The sequence below is a fragment of the Pseudoliparis swirei genome, chromosome 9 (genome assembly GCF_029220125.1).
Source record: "Pseudoliparis swirei isolate HS2019 ecotype Mariana Trench chromosome 9, NWPU_hadal_v1, whole genome shotgun sequence".
NCBI lineage: Eukaryota > Metazoa > Chordata > Actinopteri > Perciformes > Liparidae > Pseudoliparis > Pseudoliparis swirei.
The window spans coordinates 201,334-221,357 of record NC_079396.1 but is presented as its reverse complement, the minus strand read 5'-3'; the positions used below and the strand labels follow the sequence as shown (position 1 = coordinate 221,357).

Genomic DNA, 20,024 nt, shown 5'->3' with positions numbered 1-20,024 from the left:
CTAAACGGCTGTAAACAATGTGAGGCAACAGTTCACGAAGCTTTGATTTATTGACTCCAGTGACACGCGCGTGTCATCAGTTCACTGATCCTAGATCAGCGGGACTTGTATTGTTGGTCATGTGACAGGAAGTGCGTGCGCAGCCCCTTCACCCGGAAGCGCGCCATTGCTCCTGCGTTCCTCAGGCCGTGAGCGGGTAACGGCTGCAGCGCCTCGTGACGGCTCTCTGACGGCTCTCTGACGGCGCTACAGGAGCTTCCGCTCGGTTCGTGTTAAAAGACGTTTATATTCAACCAGCCGGTGAGTTGTTGGTTCATTCTGGGCCGTTAAAGACATTGCTGCGTCATTCGGTAGCTAGCTCCTGGTTAGCGGCTCGTGGCGTCGTTAGCTCGAGTTACCGTGCGCGCGAGCGTCAGCTAGCTACACCTCTACACGTCAGCTAGCTACACCTCTACACGTCAGTTAGCTACACGTCAGCTAGCTACACCTCTACACGTCAGCTAGCTACACCTGTACAGGTGAAGCAGCTGAATGCGACCAGAAGTGACCGCGTGAGTCAGTCAGTCGGTCACCGCAGAGCCGTCCAGGTGGAGGACGGTGCGGCCTGTGGAGAAGCTCATGACCTAGGGTCAGTGTAAGAATAAGAATATACACTTTTATTAATCCCCAAGGGGAAATTAGTTCTCTGCATTTAACCCATCCTTGGTTATTAAGGAGCAGTGGGCTGCGGTGAAGCGCCCGGGAAGCAACTGGGGGTTCAGTGCCTTGCTCAAGGACACTTCGACTCGCAACTAATGGGGAGAGCGGGGATCGAACCCACAACCCTGCGGTTGTAGGACGGCCCTCTTACCCCACTGAGCTAAAGCCGCCCCAGTGTTAGTGTAACAGTGTTAGTGTAACAGTGTCAGTGTAACAGTGTTAGTGTAACAGTGTCAGTGTAACAGTGTGTCAGTGTAACAGTGTGTCAGTGTAACAGTGTGTTAGTGTAACAGTGTGTTAGTGTAACAGTGTGTTAGTGTAACTGTGTTAGTGTAACTGTGTTAGTGTAACTGTGTTAGTGTAACAGTGTTAGTGTAACAGTGTCAGTGTAACAGTGTTAGTGTAACAGTGTGTTAGTGTAACAGTGTCAGTGTAACAGTGTTAGTGTAACAGTGTGTTAGTGTAACAGTGTTAGTGTAACTGTGTTAGTGTAACTGTTAGTGTAACAGTGTCAGTGTAACAGTGTTAGTGTAACAGTGTGTTAGTGTAACAGTGTTAGTGTAACAGTGTTAGTGTAACAGTGTTAGTGTAACTGTGTTAGTGTAACAGTGTTAGTGTAACAGTGTGTTAGTGTAACTGTGTTAGTGTAACAGTGTTAGTGTAACAGTGTGTTAGTGTAACTGTGTTAGTGTAACTGTGTTAGTGTAACAGTGTTAGTGTAACAGTGTTAGTGTAACAGTGTGTTAGTGTAACAGTGTTAGTGTAACAGTGTGTTAGTGTAACAGTGTTAGTGTAACAGTGTTAGTGTAACAGTGTTAGTGTAACTGTGTTAGTGTAACAGTGTGTTAGTGTAACAGTGTGTTAGTGTAACAGTGTTAGTGTAACAGTGTTAGTGTAACAGTGTTAGTGTAACAGTGTTAGTGTAACAGTGTGTTAGTGTAACAGTGTTAGTGTAACAGTGTGTTAGTGTAACAGTGTTAGTGTAACAGTGTGTTAGTGTAACAGTGTTAGTGTAACAGTGTTAGTGTAACTGTGTTAGTGTAACTGTGTTAGTGTAACAGTGTTAGTGTAACAGTGTGTTAGTGTAACAGTGTTAGTGTAACAGTGTTAGTGTAACTGTGTTAGTGTAACAGTGTTAGTGTAACAGTGTTAGTGTAACAGTGTCAGTGTAACAGTGTCAGTGTAACAGTGTCAGTGTAACAGTGTTAGTGTAACTGTGTTAGTGTAACAGTGTTAGTGTAACAGTGTCAGTGTAACAGTGTCAGTGTAACAGTGTTAGTGTAACAGTGTTAGTGTAACAGTGTGTCAGTGTAACAGTGTGTTAGTCTAACAGTGTTAGTGTAACAGTGTGTTAGTGTAACAGTGTTAGTGTAACAGTGTTAGTGTAACAGTGTTAGTGTAACAGTGTGTTAGTGTAACAGTGTTAGTGTAACAGTGTGTTAGTCTAACAGTGTTAGTGTAACAGTGTGTTAGTGTAACAGTGTTAGTGTAACAGTGTTAGTGTAACAGTGTTAGTGTAACAGTGTCAGTGTAACAGTGTTAGTGTAACTGTGTTAGTGTAACTGTGTTAGTGTAACAGTGTTAGTGTAACAGTGTTAGTGTAACAGTGTGTTAGTGTAACAGTGTGTTAGTCTAACAGTGTTAGTGTAACAGTGTGTTAGTGTAACAGTGTTAGTGTAACAGTGTGTTAGTGTAACAGTGTTAGTGTAACAGTGTCAGTGTAACAGTGTTAGTGTAACAGTGTTAGTGTAACAGTGTTAGTGTAACAGTGTCAGTGTAACAGTGTTAGTGTAACTGTGTTAGTGTAACTGTGTTAGTGTAACAGTGTTAGTGTAACAGTGTCAGTGTAACAGTGTTAGTGTAACAGTGTGTTAGTGTAACAGTGTTAGTGTAACAGTGTGTTAGTGTAACAGTGTTAGTGTAACAGTGTGTTAGTGTAACAGTGTTAGTGTAACAGTGTTAGTGTAACAGTGTTAGTGTAACAGTGTTAGTGTAACAGTGTTAGTGTAACAGTGTTAGTGTAACAGTGTTAGTGTAACAGTGTTAGTGTAACAGTGTTAGTGTAACAGTGTTAGTGTAACAGTGTTAGTGTAACAGTGTTAGTGTAACAGTGTTAGTGTAACAGTGTGTTAGTGTAACAGTGTCAGTGTAACAGTGTCAGTGTAACAGTGTGTTAGTGTAACAGTGTCAGTGTAACAGTGTCAGTGTAACAGTGTCAGTGTAACAGTGTCAGTGTAACTGTGTTAGTGTAACTGTTAGTGTAACTGTGTTAGTGTAACAGTGTGTTAGTCTAACAGTGTTAGTGTAACAGTGTGTTAGTGTAACAGTGTTAGTGTAACAGTGTTAGTGTAACAGTGTGTTAGTGTAACAGTGTTAGTGTAACAGTGTTAGTGTAACAGTGTTAGTGTAACAGTGTTAGTGTAACTGTGTTAGTGTAACTGTGTTAGTGTAACTGTGTTAGTGTAACTGTGTTAGTGTAACTGTGTTAGTGTAACAGTGTTAGTGTAACAGTGTTAGTGTAACAGTGTTAGTGTAACAGTGTGTTAGTGTAACAGTGTTAGTGTAACAGTGTTAGTGTAACAGTGTTAGTGTAACAGTGTTAGTGTAACAGTGTTAGTGTAACAGTGTTAGTGTAACAGTGTTAGTGTAACAGTGTGTTAGTGTAACAGTGTTAGTGTAACAGTGTTAGTGTAACAGTGTTAGTGTAACTGTGTTAGTGTAACTGTGTTAGTGTAACTGTGTTAGTGTAACAGTGTTAGTGTAACAGTGTTAGTGTAACAGTGTTAGTGTAACAGTGTTAGTGTAACAGTGTTAGTGTAACAGTGTGTTAGTGTAACAGTGTTAGTGTAACAGTGTTAGTGTAACAGTGTTAGTGTAACAGTGTTAGTGTAACAGTGTTAGTGTAACAGTGTTAGTGTAACAGTGTCAGTGTAACTGTGTTAGTGTAACAGTGTCAGTGTAACAGTGTTAGTGTAACAGTGTTAGTGTAACAGTGTTAGTGTAACAGTGTTAGTGTAACAGTGTTAGTGTAACAGTGTGTTAGTGTAACAGTGTTAGTGTAACTGTGTTAGTGTAACTGTGTTAGTGTAACAGTGTTAGTGTAACAGTGTTAGTGTAACAGTGTTAGTGTAACAGTGTTAGTGTAACAGTGTTAGTGTAACAGTGTTAGTGTAACAGTGTTAGTGTAACAGTGTTAGTGTAACAGTGTTAGTGTAACAGTGTTAGTGTAACAGTGTTAGTGTAACAGTGTCAGTGTAACAGTGTTAGTGTAACAGTGTTAGTGTAACAGTGTTAGTGTAACTGTGTTAGTGTAACTGTGTTAGTGTAACTGTGTTAGTGTAACTGTGTGTGTGTGTGTGTGTGTGTGTGTGTGTGTGTGTGTGTGTGTGTGTGTGTGTGTGTGTGTGTGTGTGTGTGTGTGTGTGTGTGTGTGTGTGTGTGTGTGTGTGTGTGTGTGTGTGTGTGTCTTCAGGTGAAGACTCTTCTGCCTGTCGCAGCACGATGATCACCAGGAGAAGTCGCCCCGTGAGCGACGCCGCTCGGCCTCTGGAGGTCGCCGTGGTGGAACGGCTGGAAGACTTCTCGAGTCCTGCGGAGGGTTTCCCCTCCGATGGCACGGCCGGAGTGGCGCTCGATGACCTCTTTGGGATTGAAGACTTGAACTGGACCCTCGGAAGAGATGCGGCCTCTTCGCTCTTTGATATGGAGCTGGCCGATCTTGGATTCGGCACCAACGACCACGATTCAGAGGCGGAGGCTTCAAGAGCTTCATCTCCAGATCGGACGTCGTCCGCCTCGAGGCCGAAGACGAGGCCGAGCCAGTCGAACCGCACGATCAACAAGAACGCCGTCGCTGCCCGATTGAATCGTCTCAGGAAGAAAGAATACGTGGACGGCCTGGAGAAGAAGGCGGGCGTCCTGTCGACAGCCAACGAGGCGCTGCGCCAGGAGAACGGTCAGCTGACCAAGAGGGTGGAGGAGTTGGAAGATGAGACCAGGTACCTGAGGGCCGTGCTGGCCAACCAGAGCATGTTAGCGCAGCTCTTGTCCCGGCTGAGCGGTGTGAATGGGATGAAATTATCTTCCTCGCTTTTCCAGGGGTGCGACTCGAACGACCACGACTACGCCTTGCCCAGAAAGCGCGTGAACGTGGAGGAGAAAGAGACAGCGGGCGGCGTCTGTCTGCACGTGGACCAGAACCACGTCTCAGTGGAGTTCTGCACCAAGTGTGCAGAGAGTGCGAGCGCATCGATCAACATGTAGGGTCAAGTACTTCTGTTTTCAGGTATTGAGACTCTGGAGCAACGCTGACGTAGTTCACAGCTGTGTGTGTGGCGGACCCGTGAGCTAAACCTTGTCCCAGTGTCTTCTAGGTCAGGCCCACCATGCGGGAAGGCACGGGTCTGAACTCCTCTTCATGGTAAGGACCCGAGGCCCGGGCTGCAGCTCCCTCTGACTGGAGTACTTGGCAGTTCTTTGACAGCTTGTTGTAGGAAATGATTTCATCCACATTCCCTGAGTTGAAGTTGCTGCATGTTGACGGTGCAGCTCCACAAAGAGATCTCGCCTCATTGGAAATGCCAAACCAGAAGCGATGTTAACCGTTGGATCTCTTTGTGAAGCGGCGCCGTTGTTCAAAGAATGTTTCATTTAGCGCCGCCTGTCTCTCTTTATGCTGAAGCGGCTCTGCTGGTGGAGCTGGAGACGGACTCGCTGCAGCTACGTGGCCGGGTATTTTTTTAAAGGTAGTATCGGTCACAACTGGTATGCGTCATCCTATTTTATTTTCATTTCTGGGTGCAGCTGTTGCTCATCATGTGATCAGAGATCATCTGTCCTGTAAATATTGACTTACTGTATTCAGTAAATCCAAGACTTTCTGATTTAATGCCAGCTTTTATGTAACTCCGTGTAGATGTGTATATAATATGAAGACCTCTTGTTTGAGGCAAATGAATAAATCAACTTGATGTTTGAGTTACTCTGATCAACTGTGTACTCTTGATATTAATGCTTCTCTTTTTCTCTTTCTGAACAGCAAGCTTTCTTTCCCTGAGCGTTTGGGTCACATGACCACCGCCTCATTTGATGGACAGTATGCGGGACCCACAGGGAGTAGTCCGGCCCATGTGGAGTCCCTTCAAGCCGCCGGCCGCGTTCACAGTAGTCGTGAAAACGGCCGGCGGCTCGGTCCAGTCGGTGCTGGTTCTGCTCGCGTGGTGCCACGATCTCCTCAAGTGGAAGGAGTTAACGGGATAGTGCTGGTTAATCGTATGGAGTTAATATTCAATGCACCTCCAGTAGACGGTGGTCCGCACGACAACACAAGCAGAGCTCCAGTCTGTGTTCCCTCAACGCCAGCAGGTCACAGGTCACAGGTCACAGGTCACAGGAGGGTCAATCTGACGGAGGCAGCTAGAGAGCACCAGAGGGCTGTGGACATGTGTGTATATATATTGATATATCTATATCTATCTAGATATAATCTCCACAGCAGTACATTAAACATGGAGAAGTAGCTCATACATCTGAACTAACCCTTTTATTCCATTATTAAACAGCCAGTTCTTGACCGTGCCACGCTGAATGTGTCCTGTGAAACGGCTCGTATGTAATAATCTATAATCATGAGGGGCTGGGGTCCCTTCAGCCTGATGTAAAGCGGGTCTGTGACTCCTGAGGGTTCCCAGCAGCCACTAGGGTTAGATTCAGGTCCTGGTTTCTGGTCCCCATGGCAACCGATACAGGTACAATCTACCACTCCTGTTAGCATGAAGCTAGTTAGCTTAGCATGAAGAATTCATAGTGCATAGATACACATTTTGAGGGGTCTGGACACTTCCTGGAGTCCAGTTGCCAGGCAACCAGTGGAGACTAATGTACTTTTTTACCTTCGCATTGAAAATGCAGAAGGTTATGTTTTGATCGCCGTGTATTTATTTATTTATTTGTATGCGTGTTATTCGCATAAGTAAAAAAGTATTAAACCGAATCGCATGAAATTTGGTGGGATGATTGGTTATTATCCGGGGACCATTTGATTAGATTTTGGGATCAATCAGGTCATGGTCAAGGTTATGAACAGGTCAAAATCTTCTTTTTACCATAGCGCAGTCAATTTATATCCAATTGGCATGCAAATAATGCCAAAATGTTCATAATTCAATGCCCAATCTTGTGATATGCGAAGGTATGCGCTCTACCGAGTGCCCATTCTAGTTATACAAATGTTTTAGTACAGATTATGCAAATCCGATGTAGAATGAATGTTTTCCTGTGGAGAGACGAGCTCCTCGTTCAGCAGCTGGTCAACCGCTCAGGAACATTCACGAACAACGAGAGATGCGCACGAATTATGACGTCATCACATGTGAGACAGAATTTAACTTGGCTGTTTACATGAGACAAACAACATAGTGCGAGCATGTCAACATTACATCTACAATGGTATCAAGCAAAGAGCACAAAGCGCAGCAGGCTGTAGACGCGTTGATATGAAGCCTCGGAGGAGCGCGCCTCCCCTCGGGGCCACCAGGGGGCGCTCGAGGACGACACGTAGAACATCTCAAGTTGTCTCCGTGTTGCGTAATGCGGCGAGAAGGTGAAACACGATGTCGGGGATCCAGTGAGGTGAGACCAGGTGAGGTCTGACCTCAACGTCTCCAGAGCCCACGAGGGCTGGTCCGCTGCTGTAAGAGGTGACCTCCTGGTGACGTCCTGAGGAGCTCCTGGTGACCTCCTGGTGACGTCCTGAGGAGCTCCTGGTGACGTCCTGAGGAGCTCCTGGTGACCTCCTGGTGACGTCCTGAGGAGCTCCTGGTGACGTCCTGAGGAGCTCCTGGTGACCTCCTGGTGACGTCCTGAGGAGCTCCTGGTGACGTCCTGAGGAGCTCCTGGTGACCTCCTGGTGACGTCCTGAGGAGCTCCTGGTGACGTCCTGAGGAGCTCCTGGTGACCTCCTGGTGACGTCCTGAGGAGCTCCTGGTGACTTCCTGGTGACGTCCTGAGGAGCTCCTGGTGACGTCCTGAGGAGCTCCTGGTGACGTCCTGGTGACGTCCTGAGGAGCTCCTGGTGACCTCCTGAGGAGCTCCTGGTGACGTCCTGAGGAGCTCCTGGTGACCTCCTGGTGACGTCCTGAGGAGCTCCTGGTGACCTCCTGGTGACGTCCTGAGGAGCTCCTGGTGACTTCCTGGTGACGTCCTGAGGAGCTCCTGGTGACGTCCTGAGGAGCTCCTGGTGACCTCCTGGTGACGTCCTGGTGACGTCCTGAGGAGCTCCTGGTGACCTCCTGAGGAGCTCCTGGTGACGTCCTGAGGAGCTCCTGGTGACCTCCTGGTGACGTCCTGAGGAGCTCCTGGTGACGTCCTGAGGAGCTCCTGGTGACGTCCTGAGGAGCTCCTGGTGACCTCCTGAGGAGCTCCTGGTGACGTCCTGAGGAGCTCCTGGTGACGTCCTGAGGAGCTCCTGGTGACCTCCTGGTGACGTCCTGAGGAGCTCCTGGTGACTTCCTGGTGACGTCCTGAGGAGCTCCTGGTGACGTCCTGAGGAGCTCCTGGTGACGTCCTGAGGAGCTCCTGGTGACCTCCTGGTGACGTCCTGGTGACGTCCTGAGGAGCTCCTGGTGACCTCCTGAGGAGCTCCTGGTGACGTCCTGAGGAGCTCCTGGTGACCTCCTGGTGACGTCCTGAGGAGCTCCTGGTGACGTCCTGAGGAGCTCCTGGTGACGTCCTGAGGAGCTCCTGGTGACCTCCTGAGGAGCTCCTGGTGACGTCCTGAGGAGCTCCTGGTGACGTCCTGAGGAGCTCCTGGTGACCTCCTGGTGATGTCCTGAGGAGCTCCTGGTGACGTCCTGAGGAGCTCCTGGTGACCTCCTGGTGACGTCCTGAGGAGCTCCTGGTGACGTCCTGAGGAGCTCCTGGTGACGTCCTGAGGAGCTCCTGGTGACCTCCTGGTGACGTCCTGAGGAGCTCCTGGTGACCTCCTGAGGAGCTCCTGGTGACGTCCTGAGGAGCTCCTGGTGACCTCCTGAGGAGCTCCTGGTGACGTCCTGAGGAGCTCCTGGTGACCTCCTGGTGACGTCCTGAGGAGCTCCTGGTGACCTCCTGGTGACGTCCTGAGGAGCTCCTGGTGACCTCCTGAGGAGCTCCTGGTGACGTCCTGAGGAGCTCCTGGTGACCTCCTGAGGAGCTCCTGGTGACGTCCTGAGGAGCTCCTGGTGACCTCCTGAGGAGCTCGTGGTCAAGAATCAATTGATCTTCCCCATCACGTGACTGATGCTGTTCATGTGATCACAACACATCCGTCACAGCTGGGAAACACATTCATGAAGTCTGTCGTCACAGCGTTTAAAGGGCCAGTACACTATTCTGCATCGTCACAGCATTTAAAGGGCCAGTACATTGTATTCTGCATCGTCACAGCATTTAAAGGGCCAATACACCTGTATTCTCATCTGGGTCGTCACCGCATTTAAAGGGCCAGTGCACGTGTATTCTGTGTCGTCACAGCGTTTAAAGGGCCAGTACACTATTCTAAGTCGTCACAGCATTTAAAGGGCCAGTACACTATTCTGCGTCGTCACAGCGTTTAAAGGGCCAGTACATTGTATTCTGCATCGTCACAGCATTTAAAGGGCCAGTACATTGTATTCTGCATCGTCACAGCATTTAAAGGGCCAGTACATTGTATTCTGCATCGTCACAGCATTTAAAGGGCCAATACACCTGTATTTTCATCTGGGTCGTCACCGCATTTAAAGGGCCAGTGCACGTGTATTCTGTGTCGTCACAGCGTTTAAAGGGCCAGTACTCCTGTATTCTGTGTCGTCACCGCGTTTAAAGGGCCAGTACACTGTATTCTGTGTCGTCTTAGTCATGAACTAAGAATTTCATTGCTTCATATTGTGGTGAGCTGGTCCGTCTTCAGCTCTGATTTGGGGTCTTAAAGGAACAGTTGCTAGGCAACAGCCTGTTGGTCAGCTGATGTCATTCACCTTCACATTTAAAACTAACATGGTCGGTAAAGTTGTGACATCACAACGGTACAGAAATGAACTTTAATTGCAGACTTTGAAGAGAACATGAACATCATAAACAATCGAGTTGCACTAACTCCCATAGAAACATTAGATTCCTGAAGAGCTGAATGCATGAATGTTTTGTAACCTGTAGAACACCTTCAGAATAAAAGCAGGCAGGTGTCGTGTTTCACTGTACCTACCTGTAGAACACCTTCAGAATAAAGGCTGCACGGTGTCGTGTTTCTTGGTGAACAAACCACACAGGACCACACAGACTTTGTCAAAGTTATTATTGTAGATTATTTTGATGTGTTTTTTTCTTTCATACAGACAAAAGGTGTTGGACTTAATTCCCATTAAATTCTCTTAGATTTCCATACAGATTTAGTCTACAGTATACAGGTGTGTTCTTTCTCATATATAGATATTTATTGGCTTAAATAACAGGCAGGTACTTCTTTAATATACTCAATGGTCTCCATGTTTTGTCTTTTTTTGGTCTTTGTAGTCCCACAGTGTGTGGCGTCGTACAGGATGAGTCGTGACACATGGCAGTAAACATGAAGCAGATCTACGAGAGCAGCCTGACGACGAGGGCCGAGACCCCCCATCCTCCTGGTCTAGTGGTCTCCACCGGCCAGTCCTTTAGATCTCAACCAGGTCCATCTGGATCTCCTGGTCCCTGTTTACAGAGTCTCTGGTCTTAAGAGACCCCTCTCTCACTTCAAGGTCCTGGTCTTAAGAGACCCCCCTCTCACTTCAAGGTCCTGGTCTTAAGAGACCCCCCTCTCACTTCAAGGTCCTGGTCTTAAGAGACCCCTCTCTCACTTCAAGGTCCTGGTCTTAAGAGACCCCCCTCTCACTTCAAGGTCCTGGTCTTAAGAGACCCCCCTCTCACTTCAAGGTCCTGGTCTTAAGAGACCCCTCTCACTTCAAGGTCCTGGTCTTAAGAGACCCCTCTCACTTCAAGGTCCTGGTCTTAAGAGACCCCTCTCACTTCAAGGTCCTGGTCTTAAGAGACCCCTCTCACTTCAAGGTCCTGGTCTTAAGAGACCCCTCTCTCACTTCAAGGTCCTGGTCTTAAGAGACCCCCCTCTCACTTCAAGGTCCTGGTCTTAAGAGACCCCTCTCTCACTTCAAGGTCCTGGTCTTAAGAGACCCCCCTCTCACTTCAAGGTCCTGGTCTTAAGAGACCCCTCTCTCACTTCAAGGTCCTGGTCTTAAGAGACCCCTCTCACTTCAAGGTCCTGGTCTTAAGAGACCCCTCTCTCACTTCAAGGTCCTGGTCTTAAGAGACCCCTCTCACTTCAAGGTCCTGGTCTTAAGAGACCCCTCTCTCACTTCAAGGTCCTGGTCTTAAGAGACCCCTCTCACTTCAAGGTCCTGGTCTTAAGAGACCCCTCTCTCACTTCAAGGTCCTGGTCTTAAGAGACCCCCCTCTCACTTCAAGGTCCTGGTCTTAAGAGACCCCTCTCTCACTTCAAGGTCCTGGTCTTAAGAGACCCCCCTCTCACTTCAAGGTCCTGGTCTTAAGAGACCCCTCTCTCACTTCAAGGTCCTGGTCTTAAGAGACCCCCCTCAGTGGAGCACTGAAGGAGAAAACCTAAAATAATAATCATAATCAGCTCTTCCATGTTGTTGTTCCTCTCTTCACAGAAATGAGATCAAAAGAAAGTAAAATGAAACGAACACAACACCTGTCAATCAGAGGGCACCTGTCAATCAGAGGGCACCTGTCAATCAAAGGGCACCTGTCAATCAGAGGGCACCTGTCAATCAAAGGGCACCTGTCAATCAGAGGGCACCTGTCAATCAGAGGGCACCTGTCAATCAAAGGGCACCTGTCAATCAGAGGGCACCTGTCAATCAGAGGGCACCTGTCAATCAAAGGGCACCTGTCAATCAGAGGGCACCTGTCAATCAAAGGGCACCTGTCAATCAAAGGGCACCTGTCAATCAGAGGGCACCTGTCAATCAAAGGGCACCTGTCAATCAGAGGGCACCTGTCAATCAGAGGGCACCTGTCAATCAAAGGGCACCTGTCAATCAGAGGGCACCTGTCAATCAGAGGGCACCTGTCAATCAGAGGGCACCTGTCAATCAGAGGGCACCTGTCAATCAAAGGGCACCTGTCAATCAGAGGGCACCTGTCAATCAAAGGGCACCTGTCAATCAGAGGGCACCTGTCAATCAGAGGGCACCTGTCAATCAAAGGGCACCTGTCAATCAGAGACTTCTGATCTGTACAGTTGGTGCAATTGTACAATTTATAATGTTGATAAATATAATATATATTTTCTTTCACATGTTTTCCTTCATGATGCAACGTGACGGAGAATTTACACCTGTGTGTGTGTCTGTGTGCGTTTGTGTGAGTGTGTCTGTGCGTTTGTGCATGTGTGTTTGTGAGTCTGTGTTTGTGCATGTGTGTGTTTGTGTGTGTTTGTGCATGTATGTGTCTGTGCCTTTGTGCATGTGTGTTTGTTTGTCTGTGTGTGTGTCAGTGTGTGTGTCTGTGTGTGTGTGTCAGTGTGTCTGTGTGTGTGTCAGTGTGTCTGTGTGTGTGTCAGTGTGTGTGTGTGTGTGTGTGTGTGTGTGTGTGTGTGTGTGTGTGTGTGTGTGTGTCAGTGTGTCTCTGTGTGTGTGTCAGTAAGTGTGTGTGTCAGTGTGTGTCTGTGTGTGTCTGTGTGTGTGTGTCAGTGTGTCTCTGTGTGTGTGTCAGTAAGTGTGTGTGTCAGTGTGTGTGTGTCAGTAAGTGTGTGTGTCAGTGTGTCTCTGTGTGTGTGTCAGTGTGTGTCAGTGTGTGTGTGTGTGTGTCAGTGTGTGTGTCAGTGTGTGTGTGTGTGTCCCAAATGATGTACACATAAAGAGACGGATGCATGCTTCAGACAGACGGACCGATGACATCACCGCCCACGCCGAAAGGGTGGTGGCTATGAAGATGATGAAGATGATGAAGAGGACCAGGTTCTGTACAGGTGATGCGTTCCCAGGAGCTCAACAGAACCAGCAGTTGCATAGTGGGGGGGGGGGGCATCTGGTGCCAAGTGCATTATGGGATACAGGCGGCGCTCGCACGTCTGGGATGTGACGCGGCTGTTTGGAATGTATGGAATGTGGAGGCCGGCGCGGCCGTGTTTAGAATCAGGTCATGTGCTTCCAGAAGATTGATACCACATGCTAGCTCGACTTCCATAGCATAGCTTCTATAGGGGAAACATCTGGTCTCTGGAGGTAGCATCTACCTGCAGCTATTAGCATAGCACCTGTGTTCAGAACGCATTAACCACGACATTTGAATACGTCCATCGAGGACTCGACACCTGTCGAGGTACGTTCAGCTTCTGCTTCGTCCAATGGGACGAGCTGTTGTCATCCGTTAGCTTGACAGATGCTGGAGGCAGGTTTGGCCACAGGAGCAGTTTCCATACTTTATGCTAAGCTAAGCCATTGTAGCATCCTTAGACATTGAAATGGTACCAATCTCCTCACATGACTCAGCTGGTTGACATCACATGACGCGGCGCTCTGACACATGACTCAGCTGGTTGACGTCACATGACGCGGCGCAATGACACATGACTCAGCTGGTTGACGACACATGACTCAGCTGGTTGACGTCACATGACGCGGCGCTCTGACACATGACTCAGCTGGTTGACGTCACATGACACGGTGCTCTGACACATGACTCAGCTGGTTGAAGGTCACATGACGTGGCGCTCTGACACATGACTCAGCTGGTTGACGTCACATGACGCGGCGCTCTGACACATGACTCAGCTGGTTGACGTCACATGACGCGGCGCTCTGACACATGACTCAGCTGGTTGACGTCACATGACGCGGCGCTCTGACACATGACTCAGCTGGTTGACGTCACATGACGCGGCGCTCTGACACATGACTCAGCTGGTTGACGTCACATGACGCGGCGCTCTGACACATGACTCAGCTGGTTGACGTCACATGACGCGGCGCTCTGACACATGACTCAGCTGGTTGACGTCACATGACGCGGCGCTCTGACACATGACTCAGCTGGTTGAAGGTCACATGACACGGCACTCTGACACATGACTCAGCTGGTTGACGTCACATGACGCGGCGCTCTGACACATGACTCAGCTGGTTGACGTCACATGACGCGGCGCTCTGACACATGACTCAGCTGGTTGACGTCACATGACGCGGCGCTGACACATGACTCAGCTGGTTGACGTCACATGACGCGGTGCTCTGACACATGACTCAGCTGGTTGACGTCACATGACGCGGCGCTCTGACACATGACTCAGCTGGTTGAAGGTCACATGACGCGGTGCTCTGACACATGACTCAGCTGGTTGACGTCACATGACGCGGCGCTCTGACATGTTGTACCTGATTGAGGGCTTTAGGCCTAAAGCTGAACACTAACACCTTCTAGACATCAAACAGTAGAAATGATGGAACGCAACAACATAATAACAAAACAACAAAACAACAACAAAACAACGTAACCGTCTCTGTCCTCCGGGGACAGAGGACACTGAGGGCAGAGTCTTAAAGGGCCATCGCCTGTGCATTGGCTTTGATGGCATTTAAAGGGAAATGCTTCCAAAACATAAAGCAGACACACACACACACACACATATATGTATATACATGTATATTACATGTTTATACATATATGTATGCATGTAATTTATATACATATATATATGTATATATATTAGGGCTGTGAAACGATTAACATTTTTAATCGGGTTAATCACAGGTTTTTGTGGATTAATCATGATTAATCACATATTACCGATATTCTCGGTATATTTTGTGAGAACATAGAGATTTATGACAAAAGACGGATATATACATTTATACATTCTTCTATACAATGGTGCTGCAACTCAGCAGTTATTTAGCAGTTTTCTTCCATATGGAACATTAATACATCTTCATCCGAAACAGAATGTTTAACCCTCCTGTTACCTTTCGGGTCAATTTGACCCCATTCAATGTTTAATGTCGGTGTTCTTTGGGGTCAATTTGACCCCAGGCTGTTTTTCACTGTGTCAAACATATCAGAAATATCAACTTTTTTATTTATTTAAAGGGCTATTTAGGTAGTCAACAAACAAACATAAAGTACCTCACACTTAAACTTGGGAAGCAATATTAATTCTAATAATTTTCTGGAGGTTTTAATTGCTGGGGTCAAATTGACCCCGAGGGTAAAATATGTTAGTAAATGTAACGGTAACAGGAGGTTAAACAGAACATGTTTCTCTTGTTTGTCAACCATTAACTCCACCATGATACAATCTAAAGGCCTCTAGTCTTCCTCTAGCAGCTGCTGAGGCAAACTGACTGTGTGGGTTTCCTTCATGAACTGGGCCGTGATGAAAGGGACGGCGGGGACACCGCTGCAAAGCTGAAACCTCACCGGCCCGGACAGGTGGACAGATTGACAAGTGACTTTTTTTTGCTCGGTCCGATGCGCGACGGAGCTCTGTGGCGCGAGACGGAGATCGATAAGTGTTAACGCAACGCGAAGAGACAGAAATGACATGCTGCTGTGGAGATACGATCAACAACAGACGTTTAGTTTAATAAAAGAACAAAGACGTGCTCTAGAGAACATGTCAGGGGGCGGGCCGATCTTTTTAATGTCATTGATCTACCGACACTACGCCGCGATCGACTGGCAGGTCGCGATCGACGTGTTGAGACCCTGATCTACAGGAAGTAAAAGTCGTCACAAGGTTTCCGGAGGTGAACCTGCGGAAGGATCATTACCGATGAACAGACCGTCTGCATGAGAGCGGACAGAGTTCAGATTGAAGTGGTGGATTGGAAGCTCATTTTGCAAGTGACTTTTTTTTCGTCCCGACGACCAACAACAGACGGATTGGAAGCTCATTCTGCGCATGCGTTAAATGCGTAAAAAAACAAAACTAGTTAAACCTGTAATTGAATTAACTGAGTTAACGCGTTATTTTTCACAGCACAAATATATATATATGTGTATATACGTATATATATATGTATATATACGTATATATATATATGTGTATATATACACATATATATATACGTATATATATGTGTATATATATTCACATATATATGTATATATATGTATATATACATATATATGTATATATACATATATATATGTATATATACATATATATACATATATATGTATATATAAATATATATATGTATATATATACATGTAATGTATACATATATATATTCATTACATGTATATATGTATATAAATGTATATACATATACATATATATATATATACATTACATGTATATATACATGTAATGTATATATATGTATATGTATATACATATACATACACTACCGTTCAAAAGTTTGGGATCACTTAGAAATGACTTTATTTTTCAAAGAAAAGCATTGTTTTTTTCAATGAAGATAACATTAAATCAATCAGAAATACACTCTCTACATTGTTAATGTGGTAAATGACTATTCTAGGTGGAAGTGTCTGGTTTCTAATGAAATATCTCCAGAGGTGTATAGAGGCCCATTTCCATCATCACTCCAGTGTTCTAATGGTACATTGTGTTATCGCCTTAGAAGACTAATGGATGATTAGAAAACCCTTGAAAACCCTTGTGCAATTATGTTAGCACAGCTGAAAACTGTTTTGCTGATGAGAGAAGCTATAAAACTGGCCTTCCTTTGAGCTAGTTGATTATCTGGAGCATCACATTTGTGGGTTCGATAACTCTCAAAATGGCCAGAAAAAAAGAAGTTTCATGTGAAACTCGCCAGTCTATTCTTGTTCTTAGAAATGAAGGCTATTCCATGCGAGAAATTGCAAAGAAACTGAAAATGTCCTCCAGCGGTGTGTACTACTCCTTCAGAGAACAGCACAAACGGGCTCTAACCAGAGCAGAAAGAGAAGTGGGAGGCCCCGTGCACAACTCAGCAAGAAGACAAGTACATTAGAGTCTCTAGTTTGAGAAATAGACGCCACAGGTCCTCAACTGGCAGCTTCTTTAAATGGTACCCGAAAACGCCAGTGTCAACGCCGACAGTGAAGAGGCGACTCGGGATGCTGGCCTTCTAGGCAGAGTGGCAAAGAAAAGCCATATCTGAGACTGGCCAATGAAAAGAAAAGATTGGTATGGGCAAAAGAACACAGGCATTGGACAGAGGAAGATTGGAAAAAGGTGTTCTGGACAGATGAATCCAAGTTTGAGGTGTTTGGATCACACAGAAGAACATTTGTGAGACGCAGAACAGGTGAAAAGATGCTGGAAGAGTGCCTGACACCATCTGTCAAGCATGGTGGAGGTCATGTGATGGTCTGGGGCTGCTTTGGTGCTGGTAAAGTGGGAGATTTGTACCAGGTCAAAGGGATTTTAAATAAGGAAGGCTATCACTCCATTTGGCAACGCCATGCCATACCCTGTGGGCAGCGCTTGATTGGAGCCAATGTCCTCCTCCAACAGGACAATGACCCAAAGCACACCTCCACATTGTGAAGAACTCTTGAGGGAAGAAGCAGGCAGCTTGCTGTCTGTAATGGAGTGGCCAGTCACCAGATCTCAACCATTGAGCTGTTGTGGGAGCAGCTTGACCGTATGGTCCGCAAGAAGTGCCCATCAAGCCAATCCAACTTGTGGAGGTGCTTCAGGAAGCGTGGGGTGACATTTCAACAGATTACCTCAACAAATTAACAGCTAGAATGCCAAAGGTCTGCAATGCTGTAATTGCTGCAAAAGGAGCATTCTTTGACGAAAGCAAAGTTTGAAGAGAAAAATTAATACTTCAAATACAAATCATTATTTCTAACCTTGTCAATGTCTTGACTATATTTTCTATACATTTTGCAACTCATTTGATAAATAAAAGTGTGAGTTTTCATGGAAAACACGAAATTGTCTGGGTGATCCCAAACTTTTGAACGGTAGTGTAGATATATATACATTACATGTATATATGCATGTATATATATATATATATACATGTAATCAACACATCGAAAGAGGAGCAGAAATAATGTAAAATAAATAAATGTGTCCTTATGAAGTTAAAGTGGTGATAAAAGGAGGCGGGGCCAGTAACGACAGCACTAGTGATGCACACCAATAGAAACGGGGGGCGTGGCCCTGTTCTGCTAAAGCGTTGAAGGACCCCCCCCCCGAAAACCACCGCCACTCAGGCCCACCCGGCGAGAGCAGACCTGAGCCTGTTAGGCGGGCTCCACAGGAGGGGGAGGGGGGGCTGGCGGGTCGGCCCCCTCCCTCCTTCCCGTGTTGAATGAAAATGTCATAGTCGTGTCCCCACCCCCCCCCCCCACGTTCAGCTCAGTTATAAGGAGGTCTCCACACATTAGCGGCGGGCCAGGTGAGGGGCAGAGGGCTTCACCGGCTTGTCATGGTGGGGGTGTGGGGGGGGGGCTTCGGTTGCCGGGGGTTACGGCGTCGCTGCAGCGGCTGGTTGTTGAGCTGCTGTTGTTGTTGTTGCGGTTGCACGGGGTCACCGGGAGGCTGTGCTGCCGGTAGGGGCCGGGGGGGCGTGGCCGGGCCGGGGGCTGGGGGAGGGCCGGGTGCAGGTGCTGGTATCTGCTGAGCTCTGATTCGTCGTCCACGTCGGTGTCGTCGATCAGCGGGATGTTGTGGATGAGGTCGTTGATGAGGAACTCCGGGTGGGCCGGGAAGTCGTGGGCGGAGCCGCGGGACTCCGGCTTCTCCCACCCCTCAGACGGAGAACGACGGAACGCCTTCACCACGCGCATCTGAGAGGAGGAGGAGCACCGGGAGACAGGAAGGGAGGAGTCAGGTATGCAAATGAGGGAGGAAGAGACATGGGAGACACAGAGCATTGTCCTCCAGCTGAGACACAGACAGAGAGAGAGACAGAGAGAGAGAGAGAGAGACAGAGAGAGAGAGACAGAGAGAGACAGAGACAGAGAGAGAGACAGAGACAGAGAGAGAGAGAGAGAGAGAGACAGAGAGAGAGAGAGACAGAGACAGAGAGACAGAGACAGAGACAGAGAGAGAGACAGAGACAGAGAGAGAGACAGAGAGAGAGAGACAGAGGGAGACAGAGAGAGAGACAGACAGAGAGAGAGACAGAGAGAGAGAGACAGAGAGAGAGAGAGAGAGAGGGAGACAGAGACAGAGGGAGACAGAGAGAGAGACAGACAGAGAGAGAGACAGAGAGAGAGAGAGAGAGAGGGAGACAGAGAGAGAGGGAGATGGAGAGAGGGAGAGACAGAGAGAGAGACAGAGAGAGAGACAGAGACAGAGAGAGAGAGACAGAGAGAGAGACAGAGAGAGAGAGACAGACAGAGAGACAGAGAGAGACAGAGAGAGAGAGAGACAGAGACAGAGAGAGAGAGAGAGACAGACAGAGAGAGACAGAGACAGAGAGAGAGAGAGAGAGAGACAAAGACAGAAACAGAGAGAGAGAGACAGAGAGAGAGAGACAGAGAGAGAGAGATTGTCTAGGTGTCTTTATTTTTCATTCATTCAGGTTACAGTTATACTGTTCATCAAAAAATTATAAAACTAAATCATGCATAAACAAACAAACAAACATCAACAAGAAAACATTAGTAAAGAAAAACACCTCATAAGTTCAGAACCAGAGCGTCTCCTCTGACTGAACACAGGACGTCCTTTAGCGCCCAACATGTCACAAAGAGTTCTGTTTTGTTTGTTAGTTGGTAAAAACCAAACTCCCCCCTGAGCCGAGCGGTCAGGAGCCCCGTCAGCATCAGACTTGCGTCTTCTGACCCTGAACCTCTGACGCGGTTTTTCCTGGATTTCCAAATTGCCAGTTTGGCCAGTCCTGAGAGGAAATTGATTAGTGTGTGCACATTTTTGTTTTTTTGGGAATAGTTCGGACCATAAATAAAAAGGCGAAAAGAGAAAAGTTCCCCTAAGCCCTGATACCATGCCTGCAGGCGACTGAAAAGTCTGACCAGTCTGGAGCACTCCACAAACAAGTGGTGGATAGTTTCTGCCTGAGAGCAGAAAGGACAGCCATCTCCTGAGCCCGGATCCAGGTGCACCAGATACCGGTTCGTAGCTTTGGCCCCATGTACAATCCTCCACTGGAGGTCTCCTGTCCTTTTGTCCACAGGGGGTTTGTACAGGGACCGCCAACTGCCCCCTGGGGAGGATCCCCTGCCAAAAAAACCTGTCCACTTCGACACCCTCACACCCTCCAGAGAACGCAGGTTAGAAACCTTCACAGAGATCTGGTACACTGCTTTCCTCCCCAGAGACTCAAACTCCCCCAACTGGGGTGTCTTCAGGGACAGCAAGA

The 20,024-nt window shown here is 47.4% G+C and overlaps 2 protein-coding genes and 1 long non-coding RNA gene across 5 annotated transcripts in view; 2 read left to right on the top strand and 1 right to left on the bottom strand.

The window, feature by feature from the left end:
* LOC130199299 (plasma membrane calcium-transporting ATPase 3-like) overlaps positions 1-20,024 on the bottom strand; it is a 218,478-nt gene that overhangs the window by 168,954 nt on the left and 29,500 nt on the right. Inside the window, exon 5 of one of the 3 annotated variants that reach the window (XM_056422668.1) lies at positions 16,833-18,486. The exons of the other annotated variants lie outside the window; for them this stretch is intronic. Coding sequence (XP_056278643.1) covers positions 18,124-18,486 — 363 coding nt within the window. The 3' untranslated portion in view covers positions 16,833-18,123. Of the gene's footprint in view, positions 1-16,832; positions 18,487-20,024 lie in introns of those variants that run through there. 3 annotated transcript variants of the gene reach the window in all.
* On the top strand, positions 144-4,883 carry crebzf (CREB/ATF bZIP transcription factor). Its single transcript, XM_056422675.1, has 3 exons — positions 144-300; positions 4,172-4,697; positions 4,798-4,883. Exons 2-3 carry the CDS (start codon positions 4,201-4,203, stop codon positions 4,844-4,846), a joined length of 546 nt encoding a protein of 181 aa, XP_056278650.1. The 5' UTR covers positions 144-300; positions 4,172-4,200; the 3' UTR covers positions 4,847-4,883.
* LOC130199306 (uncharacterized) lies at positions 4,958-5,686 on the top strand. Its single transcript, XR_008832795.1, has 2 exons — positions 4,958-5,119; positions 5,381-5,686. It is a non-coding gene; the product is annotated as an uncharacterized LOC130199306 (long non-coding RNA).